The sequence below is a fragment of the Sceloporus occidentalis genome, unplaced genomic scaffold (genome assembly GCF_023333645.1).
Source record: "Sceloporus occidentalis isolate IW3139 unplaced genomic scaffold, rSceOcc1.0.p SCAF_59, whole genome shotgun sequence".
In the NCBI taxonomy this organism is placed as follows: domain Eukaryota; kingdom Metazoa; phylum Chordata; class Lepidosauria; order Squamata; family Phrynosomatidae; genus Sceloporus; species Sceloporus occidentalis.
The window spans coordinates 5,625,197-5,648,811 of record NW_028317039.1 but is presented as its reverse complement, the minus strand read 5'-3'; the positions used below and the strand labels follow the sequence as shown (position 1 = coordinate 5,648,811).

The 23,615-nt window shown below is 40.2% G+C and overlaps 1 protein-coding gene across 5 annotated transcripts in view; it reads right to left on the bottom strand.

Moving 5' to 3' along the window:
* LOC149287587 (nck-associated protein 1) overlaps positions 1-23,615 on the bottom strand; it is a 53,971-nt gene that overhangs the window by 25,424 nt on the left and 4,932 nt on the right. The window contains exons 1-5 of one of the 5 annotated variants that reach the window (XM_089492671.1): positions 21,788-21,895; positions 7,202-7,219; positions 6,108-6,218; positions 2,052-2,144; positions 417-473 (exon numbers count right to left, since the gene is read on the bottom strand). In XM_089492671.1, coding sequence (XP_089348797.1) covers positions 417-473; positions 2,052-2,144; positions 6,108-6,218; positions 7,202-7,219; positions 21,788-21,895 — 387 coding nt within the window. Of the gene's footprint in view, positions 1-416; positions 474-2,051; positions 2,145-6,107; positions 6,219-7,201; positions 7,220-21,787; positions 21,896-23,615 lie in introns of those variants that run through there. The other 4 variants (XM_089492672.1, XM_089492675.1, XM_089492673.1 and 1 more) reach the window with 4 other exon arrangements.

Sequence of the window (23,615 nt, the reverse complement as noted above, 5' to 3'; positions counted from 1 at the left end):
ATTGAGATTTTTTTGTAACAACTGTTTTTGAAAGCCAAGAGACTTAAATTTAACCCGATTGTCTTGCATACATATTCTTTTCTCTACATCAAAGAAAAAACATTATATTGCTGCGGGTTATGCAAATATCCATGTGGGTCTACTAATGCTTTACTTTTAGAACAATTCCACTTTTTACTCAACTGTTTCCATCAGCTTTGTTTGACTTTTTCCACTATACCTACGCACACACACAATATATATATTATATATACACACATATATATATATATATTACAGACCTGGAGTTTTCATATGCCACCCAGATATATTTTAATGTAGTATAGACCAAAAGGACACCTGTGCGGGGGATAACCCTACATATCAAATGCCGATTTATGTTTAAAAGAAATGACTCCGGATTTTCTTATACTTACAATATCAAAGAACACTTGGCAAACATCAATGGTGTTAAGCAGTTCACAAACATGATCCTAAGCAGGAGAAGAAAAAAAAAAAAGGATAAAACATTCCTACAAGAGTCCATCCAATATGTGAAGGTCTGGCACACCGGTACTCTCATCACTCGCAAACGCCTTACAATTATAAAAGTCTGCGAGACAGGCGGAGAAAGAATTGGTAGCTATGTAAGATGACCTTATTACTCATTTCTAATACCATAGATACTTTATGTATCATTTTAGGGGTGACCCTGTTTGGTAGCAGCACCATTGGCTCTGGAGTAGTGCTGTTCGTGGATATATGGACAATGTGCTATGTTCCGAACACCATATATTTTAAAATTCTGTGTAATTTGGCTGTTGCAAGATTAAAAAGCCCTGACATAACTGGTCCTCTCCAGAACAGAGGTCAGTACAGCACAATTTATGTGCCTTCACAACAGGCATCACAGGGGAAGATATACGTGTGGGTACCGGCAAGTCACGTGATCAGGCCTAATTTATCAATAGCTCTCAGCCTGTGAAGCCCCAAATATAGGAGGCATATTTACCCGACGTAGCACGTCCTTTCACCAGCACCGGTGATTTATGCAGAATAAACCAGAACAACACTTCTGATAGCAGCCTTTTTGTTTCTATAAAGCTACAGCTGGGGGAGATTAAGTGCTATTACAGCAAAACGGAAATAAAAATAGCTCTCGGGATTTGAGAAATTGTTTTCCGATACACAGGATGAATATGCAGAAAACAATGTGACTATACAAAACATAAAAAAACATAAAAAACTAAAAAGAAACAGTGCTTTGTCTTGAAAATAATGTCTGTAAAATGTTTTAACCCTACATGAGATTATATAATATTTACAGATATTCCTCAAGAACACGTTTTGTCACAACAAAAGCTCCACTAAAATGGATGTTTTTACATTTCAACCGACAAGGAACTGTACTAATGTATGGGTCCCGCTTTTGCCAACAGTGGTGATCATAGGCCGATTGGGAAGATCTTCTGATCTCCTCTGTCAGGCCTACTGACAGAGGCGATCCACCTTCAACAAATCACAAGGTGCAATTACCTTTCTCATGTTACTCACCTTCATGAATAAATAGCAAAGCCTCACGCGAAGCCTGAAATGGTAGCTCCACTGAACTTACCAACGTAGAGCAGACTGTCATGATATTCAGAAATATCCATACATGCTTTGAATGGATGAAATTTAATTTGAATACATGTGAAATTCCTCAGGAAGGAATGTATGATAAACCATTTCACAAATGCCAACGTACTAAACCAAGTGGGGGATATCTACCGTTTTACAACATGGTGACACAGGACAAAAAAAATAATCTTTAGTTTGCCAGATTGCATACAGACCCACAAGCAAAAGATCGTTTAGTTCTCAGACACTAGTCCGGCCGCCATGAAATATCAAGCAATAGGTTTGTTCTTCAGACCAAAGGCTACCATTATTCAAGATTCACAAGTTTTCCAGTTTGGGTTTTGTAGCTTTTAATTTTAAAATCCAATTCCTATGAACATTTGTTCATTGAAGTATCATTAATTAAAGAAAACCCATTGTGGCAGAGCATTAGATGAAGAAGAAAATCTTACCTTAAATTCCATAACATCCACAAACGTGAAGTAATACAAAGCCAAGTTTTTCAGAATCTCGGATTTCTCTTTTTGGAGCTGTGCGAGCTGTTGCTGTAAAATAGAACGATTATTTGACACACCTTCCGCTGTGGAGCAGACATTACTGCATTAACTCATCGATAAGTGGAAAAGATTCAATTTCACAAAATTCTGGCTGGATGCCCAACGTTTATTAATATTTTAATCTGCATTGTTCCTGGGACCAGACACTAAAATGATAAAATATTTAGTGACTGCATTGCTGCTCACCCTGCTTAGAAAACAGATTAAATACTGGTATATATATATATATATATATATATATATATATATATATATATATATATATATATATATATATATATATATATATATATATATATATATATATATATATATATATATATATATATATATATATATAAAGATGTTAAAGGCACAGGATGAAGAAAAAAGGAAGCACAGTTGTCCAAAAGAAGGACAAACATGAAAGGAAGTTCTTGTTAATAGAAAGAGAGCAAGACAACATTCTCCAATTAAGAAGCAAAGAAGACATTCAAAATTCTGAACTTACCAAACAGAATATCCAGGCAAAGCCACGTTACGCATGCAAAATAAATGTAGATACAAACATAAAATACCGTAAAAATGATCTACAACTCGATTTCAAACACGATACAACAGCAACCAAAATGAAAAATAAACATAAAAAGAAGCAACCACGTGTTAGACACAAAAGAATGAGCGAGATTAGAAAGTAAAGGTATAATAAAAGGACAGTTAGAAGAAGAGAATGATGCAAGAGCACATTTAAGCAAAGTACAAAGTAGTTTCACTTATGGCGTGGCACTGGATTTGGCCACAGTATTGAAAGGCTATCAGCAATCTGTGGGATAATGGGTACAAAACATACTCCCTTATTAATAAATTCTGGAGGCAAAATATTGCATGTAAGGAAATCACCATGGAAACCGACATTGGTGCTGACGGCAACACACTTAGCATAAGAGTTTAAACGCTCACACACAGTAACCTGTTCTTGACTAGATCAACTAGGCTGAGGGCACAGTTCGGGGGGGGGGGGGGGGTTAGTCGGTGTCAAGCCGCACCTCTGCCGCATAACCAGTTGCCAGAGGAAGCCACTTCTCCTTGGCCCGGTTGGGAAGATCAGAGGTATATCTAGTAAGTTGCCCAAATACACTATAGAGTGTGACCTCCATAGTGACCACATGAAATGTGGTGGGATACGACTTCATATCCCAGAGCTCAGCATAATAGACAGCTGCCACGGAGGTAAGAGGTGGCTGGGGTGTTGCTTTGTGTATTTTATGAAAAATAGGAGCACTGATGGGATATTTAATCTGAAGAAATTTCGACATTTGTCTATACTTGTATGTGTATAGATAGATAGATATGGCAACTATGGGTGGACCTGATTGCGGCTCCTAGTTTTTACACGCATTTTACCAGCCCTGTAGTAGGGAGGACAGACTTTGGGTTTTCACCGAGGGATAGATGTGTGTCAACTCGCCGTTTAATGAATAAAATAGCTAACTAAGTTTTTGCATCACCCTTTTCCTAGACATAAACTAACCCACTACTCAAAAGAAAGGAAAAACAGTTTCTGGTTGTTTAGTTAAAATCCACACAGCAACTACCCGAGTATGTCGGCTGGAACGGTGAAAAGAGCATAAGGTTGCTTTGGTTTTGAGATATTCATTGACCTCTATCTACAAAGATCAAGAGAAGTGTTTGGGCACGCAGGATCTTTTAGAGTTTTATGAGGAATTTTTTGCTTACCCCATCCAACAATAGATCAGGATGCTGCTAGAAAAATAGTAGTGATTGCCCATTCTACCATCTTAGGGAAGTTGGCTTCTCTGTGTGTTGCTTCCTCTTTGAATAAGACAGACCGTTAAATTGCCCTTCTTAAGCTGGCACTGTGAATCTTATTTGATTTTGTTATAGTTTTCAAGTTTTAGTTAAAGAGGACTCCCTTGTGGCATATAGTTTTATTTTTTTTTAGGATTTAATGTCCACTTGAGTATTTTTTGTATTCCTACACTAACTTATTCTACTTGAATGTAGGAACACAGATGTCAGCAACATGTTTATGAACCTCCTATTTAACATTACTGCAACCACAAGTTTCAATGTGACAAGATTAGGATAGTTACCATAGCAACATAATTTGTTAACTTCCAGATCTCATGAACTGAGCGAAACCAAAACAGGGAAAAAAAAATCCCAAAATATACATACACTGCTGGTATTGACTGTGTCAATCGCCGTAACACTTGTTTTGTGATTTCTTGATAAAACGTTCCCCAAATGGTGACCATACACTCACAAAGCTCCTGGAAATAATCTACAGAACAGCAAGGAACAACCTTACATTATCAGCTGTGTTCCTGACACACCGCGCATACGCTTGTCATATTCAAACACTTCTCCTGTGCTTCAGGTCTACAGGAGATAATCAGAAGACTATGAATCTAAACTGTATCCATGCCCCAAGTAGCCAACAGAACTATATATACTGAAGTGAACATGAGGGTTCGGACAAAGCCTTAATAATAAGTTGTTGCGTTAAATAAACAACTAATAACTAAACTGCTATTCCGGCAGCTTCTACACGCCATACAGAGCCAACAACGTAACTGAGGTCCAATAAGTTAAACTACGCAAACAAGGCTTTTTTGTGTTAACAGCAGTACTGAAAATGCATCGGCTTAAATTGTCATATCACTTGCTTTAACAAGTTCTTGGCAGAAGATCAGCTTAGTTGTATATAACCAGTAGCCTTCCTAAATATACTATTGGAAACGTGTGGATGTTTTCTCACAAAGTATAGGAGTTTTGAGCTTCATGATGGTGGCCACACTGCCCAACATTACACATAGTTAATTACATTTTCACCAAAGAAACCTTAAAACTCTAGACAGATCGCTAGACATGAACTGTGCCAGGCATTCAATCAATGGGACACCATCCTGTGCACAGCTGAGTAATGTAGTCAATATGGGAATGGCAGCTCACACTACAACCTATGACTCAAGCAAGGATTTACTCAATGTATTTGACCCTTCTCATCATAAACAGCTGACCTAGATGGTCCAGTATTTCAACTGCAACCCTCTACCAGCTTCGGCAAGCAGAGATTCTGTTTGGCTACAAGTTACTATTTATTATCATTTTTACTTTGCAATCTTGGTCTTTTCTCGTAGTTAGAGTTATAAATTTGTTTCTATGCTGCAGGGACTAGCAAAGAATATCTGCCAGGCAGGTACATTTTAACGAGATACTAACATTCTAACAAGTGTAATTGTAAGTATGGAAGCAATAATGTATAGGTTTGTTTCAGTCAGATCTTAAAACGTATGGTGGTATATGATTATTTACTGTTATACAGTGGCTATAAAGAGACAGAGCATTAAAATTAAAATATTCTAAGAGCTCTCAATCCATCATAGTGGATAGGCATGGATATCTAACCACGAGTGTAAGATAATATATCTTGTTGTATGTAACGAGATGACATATGACATTTATCCTGCTTGCGCTTCCATGACAGTTGTATTACTCAGCAATGATTAACGTACTGGACGACCCTAAACATAGGAGAACTAGTTCCTCAATGGACTTGTGCAAACATGGACAATAATTCAAGGAATGTTACCTTGATATTCAAGGTATGGCAAAAAAAAAGGAAAAAAAAGTGTTTTAGGTGTCTAATGTTTAAGCAATTGGGTTCGTTGAATTGCAACGGATGAAACAAGCGTTTAAGGAACATAAATGTCAATGTCCCACCATGTACCTGAAAAGGTACAGACTAACATTGCCTTGTAAGAGCTGCCATAGTACATATAACGAAATCACAAGTCATTTCCACTTTGAGTCGTGTGATCATACTATACACATTTTTTATACTTTTATTTTTTTTATTATTATTTTTACTTTCAAATCTTTACAAATAATTAAATCACTGCCTTATGTAAGTTCATATAAAAAAAAAACAAACCAGAGAACGCTTACATTGTTGTTTCTGGTCTCAACTGCTGGAAACTTTCTGACAATAAATTTAACAGCAGACTCAAGGTTTTTGTCAATCAGGTAAGATGGTTTTGCTTTGGGATCCCCACATGCCTGGAAGAGAAGAGGAAATTAAATCAATTCAAGATTTTCTATACAACAAAAACACCCTCAAGCAAACAAATGTAAAATATGTTTTGGTTTCAGAGTGAAGGAAATAAAAAAATAAAAAATAAAAAAAAATGAAAAGGCAAAGTGCGAGGGCTGTCAGAGTTGGAAAATCTGGGTTGTGGTGGAAGAGGTAATAGATGCTCTCCTACAGGAAAAAAAGAGTGAATGACAATGTTTAGGAATGTTAAAGTCTTTGAAAGTGAGGGAGCAGTGAAAAGATGGAAGGATCAGTCCTAAACAAGGAAAAATATATCCCCTAACTCAGGCGTGGGGATTCTGAAAGCAGCTCTATTAACATCTAGGAAATAAAAAATGTGTCAAAGATAGGAAAGGATTTCTCCGATCAGAAGTCTTCCCCCTTAAAAAATGTTTCCATTGGATACACTACAAAAATGGCCACGTATTTTAATAATATGCGGGGGGGGGGGGTCAAGAATACCCGTTCAATTTTATTAATTTTAATGTTTTTTTCTGTATTGTCCCATTGTTACTAGGCACACAAACAAAAGCGTGGCATGTTAACAGGCTGAAAAAGCTATTTATTTTTAATTGCTTTGCTGGTCCTAGTCCACATCACACTGTCAAGACATAAGGTTCACGCTGTGAATTAACAGAGACATGCTTGAAAAGAAATATATATTTACCAAAAAAATGGTAATAAAAAAAAAATAATTCAAAGATGTTACTAAAGTTGCGGGTGCTACATGCATAAGAGCAGCCTTCATGCTGTATGCTTAGGAACTAGTAAAGAAAAGAAATAACACAGCCACTAATGACTACTATGCTCGGTCAAAGATTTCTATGGCCGTGCGGTTTATTATATAGAGAGAGAGAGAGAGAGAGAGAGAGAGAGAAAGAAAGAAAGGTCATGGAGAAATGAGTTTGGTCTCAAAACGGGCAAAGGGAAGGTGAAAAGTAATGCAAACCTTCCAAACTTGTCCTTGCTGGGAAGCATTTAAATAAAGAGAGAAAAACAATTACATAGACATTTAGTATCAAACTTCAACAAACATTTCCTTATGGACTAAGACTGCGCCCGTACATAGCATAGCTAATATCTGGTCAGAGAATTCCGACACTCACACTATCTTATTTTGTTCTGAATTTACAACGCATTATATTGCCTTTTTTATATTGTTTTCACATTACTAAATTCTGCCCCATTTAAACATCGACATTGCTGCATTATTACCACAAGGTTATAGGAAATGTTTTTTATTACACCAATTTATTATAAGGCAGTTTACTTGAGTAACTGGACTGCACTGTCCAACGCGCTATATAGGCCTCATCCAGTTTGTAGTATATTGTCATTTGTGTAAGACAGGTAGATATCAGGAATGTAACCCTATAATAAAGACTTTCATTACATTTCCTTACTGGAACCCAACTATAGACACACATATATAATATATACATACAGTACATAGACACATAAAGGCTCAGTATAATGTCCCATAGAGTCCCACCAAACAATTACTTTTTTTTAACCCTCCCCATCCCTTTGCAGGTAAAGAATGCTTAATTTAGGTTATGGTGACTGGTTAAGAGAATGCATTTCTTAAATTGGAAGTAAATACTAAGTTATCCACATCAAGATGTGTTTTTTATGGAGCTTATCCTGCTCAAGGGAAGCAGAATCTTCTGAAGGTCACGTCAACACCACTAGATTTACCAATTTAGGTTTATCAAGGTCCTTTTGGGGGCTGAAACAGCAAGCTGGTGGTCTACAGTACCACAATATTATAAATATCATTTTTAGGGAAAAATAAATATCATGCATGCACCCTGCAGTCTTATATATCTGTATTCTGAATTAGACATAAATGGATGCTAGACTTTGACAGTGTCCTACTACGTATGCTTAGTACCTGGTTTCGTAACCCTGGAAAATGGGGGGGGGGCACAGTGGCCCCTGTAGGGCTACTGCTGTCACGGTACGATTTGTTTCTAATAGATGAATATACCGTAATTTCAGATTTTGGTTCATTACGTATACTGCACAAGATTTGGGGGAAAGAAAGTGACAGTTCCTATTACGCTTCATAAAATGTCAGCTTCCCTGTAATTCCCTCCTACACAAAATACAGAATGGCTCAGAGCCCAAAGCAGATCCTTAATTTGTATGAAAAAGAAAAAAAAGAATAAGAGGTAAGCTTGTTCCAATCAATAGATCACAGCTTGAGAATAACTACGACAAGTTAATTATTTTCTAGATCATGCAAATGACAAACAAAGCCAACCAGGAATGTACATCTAAAAGCGAAATCCACAAACATCACTACATAATTATGGTCCTAATGCTTATGTGGAAATTAACAATTCAAAGGTTTGCTTCACCGATGCTTCTCTCAGATAAACGAGCATATTCACGCCAGAGACCAACGTCTTATTTACTGGGCACCTCCAACGGCTACAGAGAATGAGCGCAGGCTTTGGGCATCCATGCTTCCTCTCCTAGCAGCAGATTTCAGGATTTCAGCAAAGACCCAACTGTACAGCACAATGAGACTTGGGGAAGGACGGTTAGATTTAGAATAGAAAATTCTAGATATTATAGAATCTGCAGACCTGGAAGCTGCCATGGCACCCCCCGTAAGCATCTGGTGCAATAAGTGTGTAGTAATGCCCAGTAAAACTAGGGAGAATTCTTCAAAGTCTCTTACTTCATTAGATTATGCATCATACAAGTGTTGGTTCTTTGTCAATAGCGAAGTAAGAAAGCCGATACCACAACTTTTCAGGAAAGCCTCAGAGTGCTGCTGCTTACAGTGTATTAGTGTATGGGTTAGTAAGACTGAGTCATTCTTTTGTTTACCACAAGATACCAAACAACTAATTTGCAAATATCGAAAGCATAGTGCTATTTAAAATGTACAACTGCTTAAAAAAAGAAAAGAAAATAGCACAACATTGTTTAAATCATTTTTAATGGTGTAAAAAATGGCAGAAGTTCTCCTTTAAGTGTTAAGTAGGGAAATGACGCCACAAAAGTCCTGAAAAGGCATCCATGCTGTGTAAAAGGATGCAAAACGTCCTTCACGTCGAATATTATGATTCACCGTTTTGGGATTGTGCTTCTGTGTGTGCAGTTTGTGTTCCTACAGCAGGCAGGATCCAGCCCGGCGCTTGCTGCAAGGTCACAGCTGGGAAGCGCAAGTCCAAAGGCCCCTTTTTGCAGGCTTGCCATAACTCCCACTGTAAACAAGTTGCTATGTTAAAGAACATATGACAAGTGTCAACCAAGATGGGCAGATGGGAACCAGACATCTAGAAGTGGTATGCGGATAGAGAAGGGGGACTCCCTCAACCAACGTGAATACTGAATTGGGGTCTTCCGTGAAAAGTTGTTTTTTTTTTGTTTTTATAAGGATCATATGGAGTCTGTACATACTAAGTAAGAAACTGGAGCTATAACGTACTAGCTCGAGCATATGTTAGTTTTTCATCAATTACACTAAAAGTACATATTATATAGGGTGTAGAGGCACAAAAGCACACGCGGTACGGTAACTACCAAAAAATAATAAAATAAACATGCACACACTTCAAAGGGCTTAGGACAGGATTCAACACATTCCAGTAAGGAGAAGGTTATCACACCAACACACATATGTGCGAGTTACAGTGCTGCATAATATCAGACAGAAAGATTATATACTATGAACAAGCTTTTCCAGATCTCAAAAGCCTCTTGTGGTCTCTCAAAATACACTAGAGACTTATGAAGCACTGAAAAAATAAATGAATAAAATATAATATGACACATCTATTCCTAAATTCCCCCCCATCTACCATCTCTGAAGCTCTTCTAGGTACAGTGCTAGGCACACAGATGTACACGAGGAGTGTGGATAAGGAGTCGTAACATCAGGAATGTTCTAGGAATCAATTGAAACGGAAGTACATCTCACCTTAAAAAAGCAAATGTTTCAAAATTTGGGACACTGTGTCATGCCAAGGCATGAATTGGTGTGTCCAGTCCTCTGGTAAGCAAAGGGTGAAGCTCAGTATGTATACAGTATATTTTGTAGTCTTTAATTGAGGGACATACAGTATATTTGGTCATCAGTCCTTAAACACCTAGGCAGGATATTTAATTGACAGGTAACATCAACAGAGCTGGACTTAAGGTGTTGTAAAATGTAGTTGGACATGTGCTCCGAGATGGGTCATCCAGGGGTCAACCACATGTTATGAATGACACGGTAACCCTCTCAGGCTAAGGACACATGGGGGTAGATTTGAGTTTCGGAGGGGGGGAAATGAAGGATTCATGGCGCGACTCCTTACCTGCCTTCCCAATCCCCTCTTGTGTCGAAGTCACCCTATGCTCATTGGGGGCACATGGTGACTGGAAAACCATGTCTGGTCTGCCCTAACCACACTCCCATAGACTAGCTGGCTATGGGGGTAACCGGAAACGCTCCATACGCCTTTTTTGGGAAACCTGGTTTTCCCATGCTTAGAACAGAGGTTTACCCAGATGCGGCTCTGGAACTCTGGCCTGGCTACCATACGGGCTATTCCCCGGGGACCTTCCAGATGCTGTTGCTCAGGGTCCCGCCAACGGATCAAGACGCTTTATGGAACAGAACATCCTTGACCCCGAGCTCTCTGTTGGTACCCCGGGATTGACACTGTTCCCGCGGGATCACCCCGAAACAGTGACTGTCGGGTGGGCATTGCTGGCTATAGAACTGTACAGAGGCTGAGGGCTATCTGGTAGTGATGAGATTATACTCCTGATAAACAGTTCATGTTTTCCACCTCAACATTCGCTCTGCCTGATGAATGTGGTGGGCTGCTATGACAACTTGATGTCTCGGCAGAAGAAAGCACAATTTGGCTGGTGTACCCAGTCGCAGTACAGGGCGTCCTGTCACAATAAAATATGGCGAAAGTGTATGTATGTGTATATAAGTAAAAGGGTTCAACATCAATATATACGCTATATGGACATAAGTATTGAGACAATTGACCATTAAAGCAGCAGGGACTTTTCTGACATTACATTCTAAATACAGACATTAATATGAAGTTGGTCCCCCTTAGCAGAGCTGTGTACGTCACTGAAGTTCTTCCACACCAGACTCATTCAACAATTTCTTTATGGACCTTGCTTTGTGTACTGGGGCACAATCGTCCTGGAATATAAAAGGGCCTTCCGCAAACTGTTCTCATGAAGTTGGAAGCGTAGCATTGTCCAAAATGTCTTGGTATGCTGAAGCATTAAGATTTCTCTGGAAGTGAAAAGCAGCCCCATACCATTATCCCTTCTCCCCCAAACATTACAGATGGCACAACGTTGTCTCTCAAATTATGTTATGTTACATACTACTTGTCCTGTTCACCCATTGTACAGCGCTATGGAATTTGATGGCGCTATATAAAACAAATAATAATGCAGTCAGGCAGGTAATGTTCTCCTGGCATCCACCAAACCCAGACTCGCCCTTCAGACTGCCAAACATAGAAGAGTGATTAGTCACTGCACAGAACACGTTTCCACTGCTCCAAAGTCCTTTACACTACTCAATCTGATGCTTGGCATTGTACTTGACGATGTAAGGCAGCTGTTCGGCCATAGAAACCCATACCATGAAGGTCCCAGTGTTGGCGACTTTTACACACTATGCGCTTCAACACTTGGTGACCCCGCTTTGTGAGTTTACGTGGTCTTCTGCTTCATAGCCAAGTTGCTGCTGTTCCTAAACACTTCTAGTTTCCAATAATACTACTTACAAGTTCAACGGGGGAATATCGAGCAGGGACGAAATTTCACAAACTGACATATTGCAAAAGGTGGCATCCTATCACAGTACCGCGTGTAAATTCACTGGGCCCTTCAAAACGACCCATTTTTTCACAAACGTTTGTAAATGCAGACTTCGCGGCTAGGTGCTTGATTTTATACACCTGTGGCAATAGGCCTGATTGAAACACCTGAATTCAATAATTAACAGGGGTGTCTGAAAAGTTTTGCCCGTATAACGTATTTATAATGCCCAGGTTGTATTCTTTTGATAAATCCCAAACATACCCATGGAAATGTGTTTCTTTTTTGAGATATTGGAAGGGCTACTTTGCCAGCAGTTGCAGGCATCATATTTGGTGTCAAGAACCTCACAAAAATATAAGGAATGTGATTAAGGACAAAATGGAGGTGTGGTATGAATTGCATGTTTTGGGGAACAACATGTTTTTTCATGTAAAACTCTGCACCAGTGTCCTTGACAGGGCAGATTGAGGGGGCCATAAACAGTGCTGCAAAACCTCGGATCCTCCCCAGCTAACACCCAAGGCGTCCGGCCTCTTGGAAACAACTGCAGTGCCTACATACGGTATTTGCTCGATTACAAGACTAGGATGTTTTCAGAGCAAATACTCTGAAAAATATCCCTCGTCTTAGATTCGAGGTGGTCATATAATAAGACCTCAAATAGAGGTCTGACTACAAGACTATGATCCAGATACCCTGCAGTGCTGCTGGGGACCTGGATCCTCAACCTCCGCAGCTACACTTTCGCCGGGGCATCACGCAGACGTCCACCGTCTGCCCCTACTTGACAGCAGGGAGTCTGGAGCATGGGGGACAAGTAAAGGGATGCATCAGTAAGTCAGGGGAGAGGGTGGGATAAGGCATACGAGGGGGGCAGAGTGGCATACAGGGGGTTAAAAGGCATATCAGGGAGACAGAGTGGGATATAGGGGGTTTCTCAGTTTATTATTAAATAGAGGGGGGGGGAACTTACATGTGAATATTTACTTTTTTCTAAATCAATATTCAAACTATGGAGGGTCATCTTATAATTGAGCAAATACGGTAATATGCGTTTTGGATAATGAAAGAGAGAGCTCTTCTTATTCCAAATTCATGGACCGCCTGAATCTCCTACAAGAACTAGACACGAAAGCTATTCTGTATATAAAATAAGGTATAACCTCCCTTCTAGTGTAAACCATGAGAAACTAATTCTGCACAACATTTGAAGAAAAAAATGGCAAAACTGTTAATATAAATCACATCATTAAAAGCAAATGGCCAGCATGGATGATTGTTGTATTGCCACTTATCTAAACCTGTGACACTTTTATAATTCTTTACATTCTACTGATGTCATCACATTTAACCGGCGTGTTCAATAAAATTACGATGTATATTATGTTTGTTTTTTTTCTTTTAGTTAAATCCCATGCAATTTGAATTCAGTTATGATATTGCTGAATTACTTTTATTGCAGCAGGGAGCTGTGAATTCAGACTAACTGCAATGCAGCCGTTTCATTGTTTGCGGCTCTCTCGTGTTGAAACAACACAAAACCCATATAAAAAGGTAGCTGGCCTGCTTACTACGCAACTTTAATTGAAGTACAATTTCAGGGTCAGGCATTTAGCTCACGCCTCAAAGGGGAGTATTCATTTTTCTTAACTATCAACAATCAATGTAAAAAATGTAAAACATTTAAACTTTTTGACAATTTCACAAAAGAGGAACTTTGTGGGTAGTTTAACATGCATTCTATAATAATAAAAAAAAAAAACAGGAAAAAATAAAATAAAATATACTTGCAGCAGAAGCTGCAGATCCCTGCCTCCTCCGTCGTCCAATCAGTGGCAGTAAAGCACTCCCACTGAAAACAACAGGATTGTTTTCTGTGCATGGGGGGCTCATTACATTTGCCAAGCCAGCGCTGGAGCTGACTGGTGGTAAGTATATTACATTGCATTAAAATATAAAAAGCTTGGGGCAGGCAAATGAATGCTTTTGCAAGGGGACATCACAAAAATATAAAAGGACCACTAAGCTATCATATGCGTTAAGATACATATGATGGCTGGAGTGTCCCTCTATAACAACACCTACTATGGAGTACAATATGTGTCCTATTTTTATTTTATTTTTTAATTCATAGTAGCATGCTATTAGCCATGGGAAATCCTTAATTGACTGAAGTAATTACCTTGTAATATAATTAAATCTTATGTTATTGGGCAAGGAGCCAGAGACGAACAGAGGGTGTTCCACGTTTGTCTTACAACCTGTAGTCAAAGTATTACAGATAAAAAGCATTTTCTACATCAATTCAATGTATAAGTTTCCACTGACCCTGTTGTGTCATTAAGGAATCACATGCCAAAGTCATCACATGGGCAATAACGAGAATGTCATCTATCAGTAATGCTTCCTAGCAAGTTCTCTATCTTCGGTCATAACTATATTAAAGAGAAGAGGAAGGCCAATCACCCCTTTTGGTGGCCTGGAATCGAACAAGCGACACACTGTAGCACTGGGCCATCCTGATGTACTGAAGACAGTAGTGCGGGAGCCAGAGGAAGGTTGTGCAGAATAGACAGAGCAAGATGAATTGGTAATGATGGACAGCAGGAGAGCTGCCAACTGCTACTTAAAGATAGGACCAAAATGGACTTGAATATTTAGACCCAGTTACAAATATACTGAACTTTACGTCAGACTATGACAAGCACAGTCTGTAGAATTGTATACCCTAAAAGGGAACTCCCACAGATAATTTTTTTAGTAGTAGAAAGTACATTTTTTTTTTTTTTGTAAAATAGACAAAGTCACGTACAATATTAAATTCCCCACAGCCCGCTAGGCACACACAGCACTTTGGGATTGTGCAGAGCAGTTCTGGTGAAGGCACCTGTGCACGCAGAGACTGGAACCATGCAGATAAGTGCAATGGCTTATATACACATTTGATAATGTTTTTCTAATTACCTGCATTGGCCCCTGTCATTCACTCATTTTGGACGATAGATCAACGTTTGAAAAGTTTTTTTTTTTCAAACATATGCGTATTAGTCACTTGTATGCGTCCTAGCTGTACTAACTTGGTGTTGTACGAGATGAACACTCTGGCTCCTTATCATACCTCCTTGTTATAAACAATACAACTGCTCGGTATTAAACACCTAGCCTGACACTGACTAATGGGAGCCTATGGAGGAAAGGATTTCATTGTACATGCAGGACTTTATTAGCATTGCCATAAAGAATGCACTCGGCATTGAAAACAGCAGCAGCCTCCAGGTCTGCAGATAAACTCTAAGGTTACTGAAGCAAAATTTAAAAAAGCCAGGATTTTGTCAATGCTACCCTAAACCAACATGAAAAGCACTATTTTAGGCTTAAGGAGAAAAACATTTTTCCCATGGGACTTCTCTTAAAATATCAACACTTCCTCATTTCGGCTTTTAATATTGGCAATTAGTCAAACCACAAAACCTCTAAGCTGGCCACGAGCTTTGATTAGATGTGCATCATCATCGCGTGTTTGATGGCTGATAGCAATGTAATGCAACAGCTCTATGATAAGACATGAAAACCAAGCTTAGTAGGAAGACATAGCCAAGGGACAGATAATATAAAACACTAAAAATGAGGAAAGATGGAGTGTAATAATAACCAAAATCATGGAGTTCCATTTCCAGACCGGGAAAACCATAAAACACAAGGGTGACTCCCTTACAAAAAAAATACTGCAGTTTTTCTGAAGTAATACTGCAGTTTTTTGGATATGAAAAAACTGCAACACTGCACTTTTACTGCAGTATTACTGCACATTTACTGCATTTGTAGTTCACTGTACTGCCATTTTACTGCAGTTATTTTTGTACGGAAGTACAAATGCAATAAAGCTGCAGTACATTGAAGTACAACTGTAGGTTTGCAAAATAAAAAAAAAGTGCAGTAAATGTGCAGTACAACTGCAGTACAGTGAAGTACAAATGCAGTAAAACTGCAGTATTGCAGTTTTTTCATGTCCAAAAAACTGCAGTATTACTTCAGAAAAACTGCAGTCATTTTTTGTAAGGGCTTTTTTTAGTGCATATACTACAGGTTGAATATTCCTTATTCGAAATACTTCAGACCAGAAGTATTTCAGATAAGGGATTATTTTGGACAACGGATCTGCCTTCTCACCTGTGTCTGCTCCATTGTCACCAGAGTACATCCGGTACGGAAAAAGGGATCGGAAGCGCTCTGGCACTGTGGGGAGAAGCCTGAACAACGGAGCTGAAAGCAGGGAGGATCTACTGACAACAGGACACCTCCCCACCCCCACCCATCAGTTATCAGTATCCTTTATCTGAGGGAAAAAAAAATACCATTTCAGGAAAGAGATTTTTAGATACCCAAACTGTACTTTTCAAAAGTTTGGGTCGCTTAGAAATGTCCTTTTTAAAAAAAAAAAAAAAAAAAAATGTTGCCCGTTAAAATTACACGAAATTGATCATAAATGCAGTGTAAAGATTGTTAATGTTGTAAATGACTATTGTAGCCAGAAACGGATGATTTTTAATAGAATATCTTCATGGGCGTAAAGAGGCCCTTTATCAGCAACCATCACTCCTATGTTCCAACGGCAAGTTTAAGTTTAAAAGGCTAATTGGATCACTTGAAAACCATTTTGCAATTATGTTACATTTAGCTGTTTTCATGGAAACCAAGGAAATTTCTAAGTGCCCCCCGGAACTTTGAAGAGTAGTATAAATGGGGCATCATTTAAGTTGTATGCAAGATCAAGATTCTCCCAAAAGAACCCGATAATTAATACATAACCTTATTCAACTTTAGATGTATTCATAATTCAGCAAATTAAGTTTAGATCAATTAAAAAAAATGTTGGGGGGGTGAGGGGAGGGAGGGGGTAACGAGAAACTAAGAAGCATGACAGACAAGTCAGCTCATAGTGATTATAGTCCTTATGAGAGAGATCTTCAGGTGCGCCCTTTGCTATGTAAAGGAGTCATCAGACGCCACTCACCGTCTCACATGCCTAATCTACTTAATATGACTGTTCGATTACTTTTACTTTAGTACACTGATGTTACAATGTATTACTATATGTTATTAAGAAGCTCCATTGTATTGTCGATTGAAAAAGGTAATGTTTGACTTGGAGCCATTCTATCATATTGTCATTTACAGAATTCTTACACTTTTACTGTGCGTATGAATAAGAACTTTTAATAGAAATAAAAAAATTAAAAGTTTGATTTACCAAAATGTCTTAAATGTTTATTTGCATGTGTTTATATCTATTTTGTGTTCATACTTGAAAGACAAACCACTGAAATTCAGCTGGTTATTTTGTCATGAAGAACAAAAAGTCAACAAAGAAACACTATTTATATCAACCATTGATGTGGGTAACACCTATTATACCAGCAGCAAGTACCAGAAATAAACCAACGTAAAGTTAACCCATACAAAAAAGGAAGCATTGAAATCACAGCGCAATACTGGGGGTCATGTATAAAAAGTGATCCTAATAATCTTTGTAAAGTGGTCTTATCAACATGGTAATTCAAACATCAAGATCACATTTTATAAATATGGCCCAATGTAGCAGTGTATGGCAGTGATTTAAAACAGGGATCCTATTCCCATAGGGCTCGACATTAAGCTTTTCAATAACACCATATATTTAATATATAGTAGAGAATACATCGGATGAAGAGCAGCAATACAATCCAAGATTATCAAACATCCATTGAAGCTTCTTCTGTTTGTATCTCGATCCCATCGACAACCTAAATAGTTTTACCAATATTGTATACTACGGACGCCTGGACTAAAATAAGACAATGACATTACTATGTGTGTGTTCGAATACTTCAGGGCCAGTGTGTTCTTCACGGGATTCCATGATCATTCTATTTTCTTTAATCTACCTCTCCCTTTGGCATATAGACCGGATAGCGTATAGAATGTGCATAATGGATGACGGCTATAGGCACTACTAGAATAAATGTATATTTTTACCAATAAACAGATGGATTTAACTGACAACAAAGCCAGTTGGATCGCTATCCAAAGCATAACACTTGAACTGACACAACATATATACCAAGTACAGGACGTGAGTACAACCCTCACATTTTTGTAAATATTTTATTATATCTTTTCATGTGACAACACTGAAGAAATGACACTCTGCTACAATGTAAAGTAGTGAGTGTACAGCCTGTATAACAGTGTCAATTTATTGTCCCCTCAAAATAACACACAGCCATTAATGTCTAAACCTTGGCAACAAAAGTGAGTACACCCCTAAGAAGAAAAGTCCAAATCGGGCCCAATTAGCCATTTCTCCTCCCCGTGTCATGTTACTCGTTAGTGTTACAGGGTCTCAGGTGTGAATGGGGAGCAGGTGTGTTAAATTTGGTGTTATCGCTTTCACACTGGTTACTGGGAGTTCAACATGGCACCTCATGGCAAAGAACTCTGATGATGATCTGAAAAAAAGAATTGTTGCTCTACATAAAGATGGCCTAGGCTATAAGAAGATTGCCAAGACACTGAAACTGAGCTGCAGCACGGTGGGCGAGACCATACAGCAGTTCCACAGGACAGGTTCCACTCAGGCCTCACCATGGTCGACCAAGTTGAGTGCACATGCTCAGTGTCATATCCAGAGGTTGTCTTTGGGAAATAGACGCATGAGTGCTGCCAGCATTGCTGAAGAGGTTGAAGGGGCAGGGGTCAGCCTGTCATACGCCACACACTGCATCAAATTGGTCTGCATGGCTGTCGCCCCAGAAGGAGGCCTCTTCTAAAGTTGATGCACCCATGAGACCAAGATAAACTTATTTGGTTCAGATGGTGTCAAGCGTGTGTGGCGGCAACCTGGTGAGGAGTACAAAGACAAGTGTGACTTGCCTAAAGTCAAGCATGGTGGTGGGAGTGTCATGGTCTGGGCCTGCATGAGTGCAGCCAGGACTGGGGAGCTACAGTTTATTGAGGGAACCATGAATGCCAACATGTACTGTGACATACCGAAGCAGAGCATGATCCCCCTCCCTTCGGAGACTGGGCCGCAGGGCAGTATTGCAACATGATAACGACTCCAGACACACTTCCAAGATGACCACTGCCTTGCTAAAGAAGCTGAGGGTAAAGGTGATGGACTGGCCAAGCATGTCTCCAGACCTAAACCCTACTGAGCATCCTCAAACGGAAGGTGGGGGAGCACAAGGTCTCCAACATCCTCCAGCTCGGTGATGTCGTAGTGGAGGAGTAGAAGAGGATTCCAGTGGAAACCTGTGAAGCTCTGGTGAACTCCATGCCCAAGAGGGTTAAGGCAGTGCTGGGCCCAATTTGGACATTTCCAATTAGGGTGCAACTTTTGTTGCCAAGGTTTATACATTAATGGCTGTATGTTGCGTTATTTTGAGGGGACAGCAAATTTACAGGTTGTACACTCACTACTTTACATTGTAGCAGAGTGTCATCTCTTCAGTGTTGAGATATAATAAGATATTTACAAAAAATGCAAGGGGTGTACTCACTTTTGTGAGATACTGTCCACTATATGGATGAAAGTATTGGGACACCTCACCATTACACTATCAGGGACTTTTATGACATTGCATTCTAATTACATAGACATTAATATATATACTTAGTTCGCCCTTTGCAGCTATAACAGTTTGTACTCTTCTGGGAAGGCTTTCCACAAGAGTTTGGAGTTCTTCTCCATTCATCAAGTAAAGCATTTGTGAGGTCAGGCACCGATCTTGGATGATGCCTAGTTTGCTATCTCCGTTCCAGTTCATCACAAAGGTGTTTGATGGGATAGAGGTCAGGGCTCTGTGCGGGCCAGACAAGTTTTTTCACACAAAACTTATCCAACCGTGTCTTTATGGACCATGCTTTATGCACTGGGTTATAGCCATGCTGGAATAGAGGGTATGTCCCCTTTAGCCTATAAAGATATTTTGGACAATGCTATGCTATGGGAACAGTTTGGGGAGGGACCTTTTCTATTCCAACATGACTGTCCCCCAGCGCACAAAGCAAGGTCCATAAAGACATGGTTGGATGCGTTTGGTGAGGAAGAACTTCTCGGGCAACATCAGTGCATAACCTCACATTTGCTCTACTGGGCACAAATTCCTACAGAAACACCCCACAATCTTGTGGAAAGTCTTTCCAGAAGAGTGGAAACTGTTACAACTGCAAAGGGAGGACCAACTACATATTAATGATGTATGTAACGAGTGTAATGGTCAGGTGTGCCATTACTTTGGATGCTACAATAACCTTACTACAATTATTAAAGATACTTTACAGGACCGTGAACTGCATGCTTTCTAATCTCAGCACAGAAAACAAACTTAAGGCAAAGGTTAACAAATATAATATGATGAATGAGTCAGACATTGTTCTGAATCATTCCACCAAAAATTGTGCATTATCAACCTCTGCCAACATACGGCCAGAAACTGCAACAATCTGTACCCTTGCGATGCTCTTTACCTAATGTATTGGGTTGTCTTGGTCTTCGAATGTACGTACGGTAAGAAGCGCAGTGTAAGTTGCTGGCGCTATATGAATAAAAGATAATAGTAACAAATGACAGACTTAATCATAAGAATGTTTTATATAGTATGGAACATAAAGTTAACATTTTCAAAACAAGCATAGAATGTATGCGCACATCCAACGCATGATATTAATAAAAAAAACAATCATAGAATGTATGTGCACATCCAACACATGAGATTAAAAGCATCATAGAATGTATGTGCACATCCAACACATGATATTAAAAACAAGCATAGAATGTATGTGCACATCCAACGCATGATATTAAAAACAAGCATAGAATGTATGTGCACATCCAACGCATGATATTAATGTACTGTTTCTATTCATTGTGGATTTGGTTTTGTCACCATGTATGGTACATGACTGGCTACTCATTCATGTTCTGTAAGACCCCTAACAAGAAATTCCACCCCCTAGCTTTATGACCCCACTTGTGCACATCTCATGCAGTGTCCCAGCATCCTGCTACACACAGGAAATACAAGGTCCTCATTAAATATCTTATTTAAAAAGAAAATCAGAATACCCCACACATAAGTGTGATGGCAGAGACAAGCAATCGGTAGATGTCTTCATCAGACAGCAGCCCCCTAGGAAGGTAACCATTCACACAAACAAGCATAGACTAGCCTACAACTCTACTGTCTACATGAAATGTTATACTGAAGTCCGCAACAGCGATACCTTCACTAAGCTCAATTATGAAGGACTCAAAAGCATCATTTACACGCCGGATTTCTCATATTAACATGTATGTACGTACATATTATATATTACATATTATATACACGTGTGTGTGTACAGAGGGTTTTGAGAGCGGCAGTGATTGCCTCCCTGCGATCCATTATGAAGGATTTCCTCCTCCCACTCCCTGCAGCTGGGATCTCTCATCCTGCACCGCCCAGGGAATCTCTGCCACCCTTCATAACCCCCTTCCGATTAACCACTTGGCTGCCAGGCCTATGCCATTACCCCCTGGTTGCCCCAGGCACTCTCACCCTCCTCTCTGCCCTATAAATTCTGGCAGGCTGGGAGCCTAATGAGCCCTTTGAGGCTACCGGGGCCTGCAACGATGACTACCCATTTAGCAGCAGTGCGACGACCCCAGAACAGGCTGGCGTAGTCCACCTCCCCTGCCACCGTTTACCTTTTTGATGTTGTAGAGGCGGGTGAGCATCCCGATCCCCCTATCATTGAGGATGGTGAGTTTCTCGGCCAGCTTCTGCTGGCTGGGCTGCAGCACGGAACGCGACATGCCGCCTCTCTGCTCCGACAACCACCGCCTTGGCTGCTAAGATCCGCCGCCGGGCGGGTCTCACGGGGAGAGCGGAGAGGATCAGGGGTATCGCGACCCAGCAAAAATGTCGATGGGCCGGTGTGATTTGTTATTGTAAGGGGGAGGGGTGGGGGCTCCCTACACGGCTCCCATGCTCCGCAGTGTAACGCGATGACACGCCTGCCTGCCACCCGCCGCCGGCCCCTCCCTTCCTGCCGATATCTGGGCGTGGCTTCCCGAGCTCGGGGCCCCTCCCCTCCGTGGGTGGAACGAATAGCGTCGCTCTTGCGAACGACGGAACGTCCGGGCGCGTACCCTTGCCTAAACACTGGGGGTAGGATTTGCGCGTACCCCTGGCGTTAGTGCGGGCGCGCGCTAGCTGCTACGGCGCTTTGCGGCAGGGGTTGCGCGCATCAGTCTGCGATCTCATGACGTCACCAGCATTTACCCCGTTTTATGATTGTTGCGTTTCACACGGGTTACTTTTTCTTGTATGCGTAAAAAGGATAAGGATTAATATTTTATATAATGCGTGGGAAATCATATTTTTGCTTCAGAGTTGAGGATTGTAAACTCTGCAGGGCAGAGAATACCTTCATAATGTACCTATTGATTCCCGTCATAATTGAATACTCTTCTTATACGACTATTTACTGTACTCCCTTTATAATACTGTAAAAGACCTGACAAGTACTACTGTTACCCCAATATATATATATAAATACCCCTTTGCAATCTTAGGATGTATACATTAGAACATATTCTAAATGGCCATAATTGGGAACTTACTGGGTTTTGCCTGGAGACTCTTGGTGAAGTGTCGCTTCTCTGTGTCTCGGGGTCACTATGGGTAAGCTTCAGGTCGCGGGAGCGATGTTGCGGCGCTCCCCGACCCCTTTTTCCATTAACAATTGCGTTTGTCCCACAACGTCAGCGATACCTCCTACCCACATCATAGAAGTGGATTCCTGCCAGTTGGAGCCATAAAGCTCACAGTAATGTAGATAACTGTTATGGACATTATAGTAAGTCCTGTGTTTTTTGCTAGGACAGGGTGATTCCCGGCCTTTATGTGGGAGATCAGTGAACGCCTGTTACACTTAAAAAAAAAAAAAAAAAGTGTAGAGTGCCTTTAATTAAGTCTTTTGTTATTTGAGCGAAATCAGACATTCTCTAATACTGGTTTATTGCCCCACTGTGGTTCAATTGAGTAACTTTGCTCGGAAGTAGACCAGCATTTTCAGGCCAACAACGTGTAGGCTATGCGGTCCTACATGCCCTACCCAATTATCCCGTCTCTGAGCAGACCCCTGGTCTACAAAGGGGACTATATACTGCCACATTTTTCGCTTGTTCTGACTTTTACATCCTCGAGTAAATCACCTTCGCTCCTGCTGTGCCTCAATAACCACCAACCCCTTCCCAAGGACGTTCTAGGTTTGGACAAGCCTTGGGACATATCTGCTAACCCCAGGATTTTATCGTGGAACGTAGCTAAACTGAACCCTGTGCCGAAGAGATATAAAGTCCTGACGTAGTTACGTAAACAGCAGGATATTCTGTTACCTCAAGAAACCCAATGGAGATCTACTGATGCAGCTACTCTCAAGGACTCACAGGTATCTACATGCCTGTCTGTTCCATACTAAACAAAAGCAAGAGTCGTGACTCCGCAAATTGCTCCAGTATAGTATACGTT